The sequence below is a fragment of the Helianthus annuus genome, chromosome 15 (assembly GCF_002127325.2).
Source record: "Helianthus annuus cultivar XRQ/B chromosome 15, HanXRQr2.0-SUNRISE, whole genome shotgun sequence".
NCBI classification, from domain to species: Eukaryota; Viridiplantae; Streptophyta; class Magnoliopsida; order Asterales; family Asteraceae; genus Helianthus; species Helianthus annuus.
In genome coordinates, this window is record NC_035447.2 from 35,830,374 (window position 1) to 35,833,146 (window position 2,773).

General features: G+C 36.7%; 1 protein-coding gene across 3 annotated transcripts; it reads right to left on the reverse strand.

Annotated features, from left to right (window-relative positions):
- Positions 1 to 252: 252 nt before the first annotated feature.
- Positions 253 to 2,268, reverse strand: LOC110911689 (uncharacterized aarF domain-containing protein kinase At5g05200, chloroplastic-like). 3 transcript variants are annotated; one of them, XM_035983772.1, is made up of 5 exons: positions 1,986 to 2,268; positions 1,106 to 1,194; positions 865 to 960; positions 657 to 773; positions 253 to 571 (listed from the first exon to the last, which is right to left on the reverse strand). In XM_035983772.1, the coding sequence occupies exons 3-5, from the start codon at positions 937 to 939 to the stop codon at positions 407 to 409; spliced, it is 357 nt and encodes a 118-aa protein (XP_035839665.1). In that variant the 5' UTR covers positions 940 to 960; positions 1,106 to 1,194; positions 1,986 to 2,268; the 3' UTR covers positions 253 to 406. The 3 variants fall into 3 exon arrangements, with proteins under 3 accessions (XP_035839665.1, XP_035839664.1, XP_022012011.1); XM_035983771.1 differs by having other exon boundaries at positions 1,084 to 1,194; XM_022156319.2 differs by lacking the exon at positions 1,986 to 2,268 and having other exon boundaries at positions 1,084 to 1,210.
- Between the last annotated feature and the right edge of the window lie 505 nt (positions 2,269 to 2,773).

A 2,773-nucleotide genomic window follows, 5' to 3' on the forward strand; every position in this document is an offset into this window, starting at 1 on the left:
GTTGAATTGTATTATACTATTCTAATTTGAGCCGAGCCGAGCGGACCTTTGCCCGTGCTTGGCTCGGTCATTTACAAACCAATCCGATCAGCTCGTTTACAACCGAGCGGGAAATCGAATGCGTATTTTCCAAGCAAGCGACAAGCGCTTTGGATAGCCCTAGCTTCAGGCTAGCCATATAGGCTTCCACTCAAATGACCCGACTCGCTATCAACAAACATCGTAGGAATTTACAAGCCGGTACACATGTAAGGTTTAACGTATCACCCTTAGGATTATGATTCCACATGATGGTACATTTGCATTACATGAATTAATTCTTTACATAACAGCTTTCTGCAAGTATTTACTTGAGTACTATTGCCATATACGGATGAAGATTCTCAATGGCAGACTAGTAAATGTTTCAGTTGGTAGTTCTTCTATTTGAGGCAATCGTAATCCTTTGATCTTGAAGCATGTTCATGTTGGGAGCTAGTAATCGAGTGTAGCGATCAAAATACAAGAGTTGTTTCATTAACAGTTCAAATTCCCGAGGGAATCTTAACCCGTATAACTCACTGACCCGTACCTATTGACAATTTTAAGACACAAACAGAGTTATACGCAGCTAAAATATATAAAAAGTTGGACTATAATTAGATGCTAAGGCTTACCACATCAAGAAACAGTGCATTCATCTGCCTTTCATCAACAACTAAATTGGCTGATATAACAGTTGCATTTGTATCTGTTCGAGTGGCTGTAGCAACAACAACTTCTGTATCCAAATCCTGAAAACCAGAAAAACTTTTATCTATGTATTTACATATATTGCAGGCTATAATAGTTCATAAACGGGGACACAAACATATGAATGCATGCCTGTATAGATGAAAAGATCTTTTCCAAATCTTTGGCGAATGCTCTAGCGTCTATATTGGTGTTTGTAACACCCATTTCAATCAAGGCAAAAGTAACCTACAAGTAGAACACCATAATACTAATATAAATGAAAATATGTCACATTTACAAATATGGTTGCCTACTATAATAGGAAAAAGTAAAGTAATAAAAAAATTTAATAGCGGATAAAAGGTTTACGCCGGGAACAAGTTATAGGAACCTATGGACGACGTGTTTAAGTCATTGTCTTCTTCCAATGCTCGTGTAGTAACCACTGAGTGCACCATGTTTTTTCTTGACCCCCGATCACTTCATTAACCATAAATGGCAACAGAAATAAAAAAGGTATAATCAAATCAGAGTGTAATCAAGAAAAAGAAAATTAACATGAAAAAAGAAAAGCGTTAAGGAATGGCTGCAATAATGATCAGACTTTATACTTTTAGTGCAGCTAATCGCTTCATAATGCTCAGACTTTATACTTTATACTCAATAACCGTCATTGCTGACGCGGTAACAAAGGACAAGATTCAATCTCGAATCGCCCAGATCAAAAAGGAATTATCTGAGATCGACTCTGTTTACGACACTGAGAAACTAGCAGAAAGACTCACAAAGCTATCAGGTGGAATTGCTGTTATTAAAGTCTATGTTGCAACCGAAACCGAATTAGAAGACCGAAAGCTACGAATTGAAGATGCTAAAAATGCAACTTTCGCTGCTATTGAAGAAGGTATAGTTATGCACCATAATTAGTTCCAGCTATTAAAGAAACGATCGAGGACGCAGATGAACGGTTAGGTGCAGACATCATTCAAAAGGCAAGTTATGCACCATAATTAGGGGTGTTCAAACCTCAAAGTTTGGTATTGATGGTTTTTAACTTAACAATGAACTTCATCTATGAGTTCCATACTATTCACCTATTACTATCAGTCAAGGTTAATAAATCAGTTCTTTATTAAAAACCCTAGATTTCTAACAAATCAATACTTCATACAAATCGAACATATATCTTAACAAATCAATTCTTTATAAAAATAACCTAGCTTTCAAATCACACACACAACGATCGTACAGAGATCGAACAAAGATCTTACCTGGTTGTGAGCGAAGATTTGCTTGGAATCGTCGAAGTCTTGATGTGCTTGGATGGTGGTGGTTTGCGTGATCGCCCAGAAGAGGAGAAGAGGAGCAGATGAGAGGAACGTGTGACGTGCGTGGGTATTTAGGTCAACTTCTCATTCAGCTCTCATTCAGGGATGTTTTTAAATCTGAATCGGTCAGAGGCCATGGAATCATTCAGATATGTCCACTAAACAAACCAAACACCCTCCCAAACAGCCCCTTAGACTTTCTAGAACTATTACCGTTCTGTAAATTCTGATTGGAAAGATGGAACCGTTGCCATCCATTTATATTCGTAACCAACGAGATTTTAATATTTTGTTTCTATAACCGTTCTAAAGTATTTAGCCACCATCAAACATACACGCACGCCACCTCAGTAGTGTTTCGTCAAAGACTCCTACCGTTGCCAGTCAGACAACCCTGTTAACTAAAAGATTTTTGTACTTCCTATAAGTAGATCTCACCTGCTAGAGATCTATTTATCACTATCACACAAAACATTCCTTTTATTCGAACAAAGTGTAGTGATCAGGCTAAGGGGGAATGATAGTCGTACTTTTATATGTAATCTTTTGATTATAATTGAAAACAATATGATAACTTTCCAAGTTTGTGTTTGTATTTAATTCCACCACATTAATTTTATTTCCATTTATAATTCATATAATTTGCCAACATTTCATTGTTCCAAAACACACACAAACTCAAACTAAGATCCTAACAATTGGTATCAGAGCTAGCTCACATTAAATTTGAT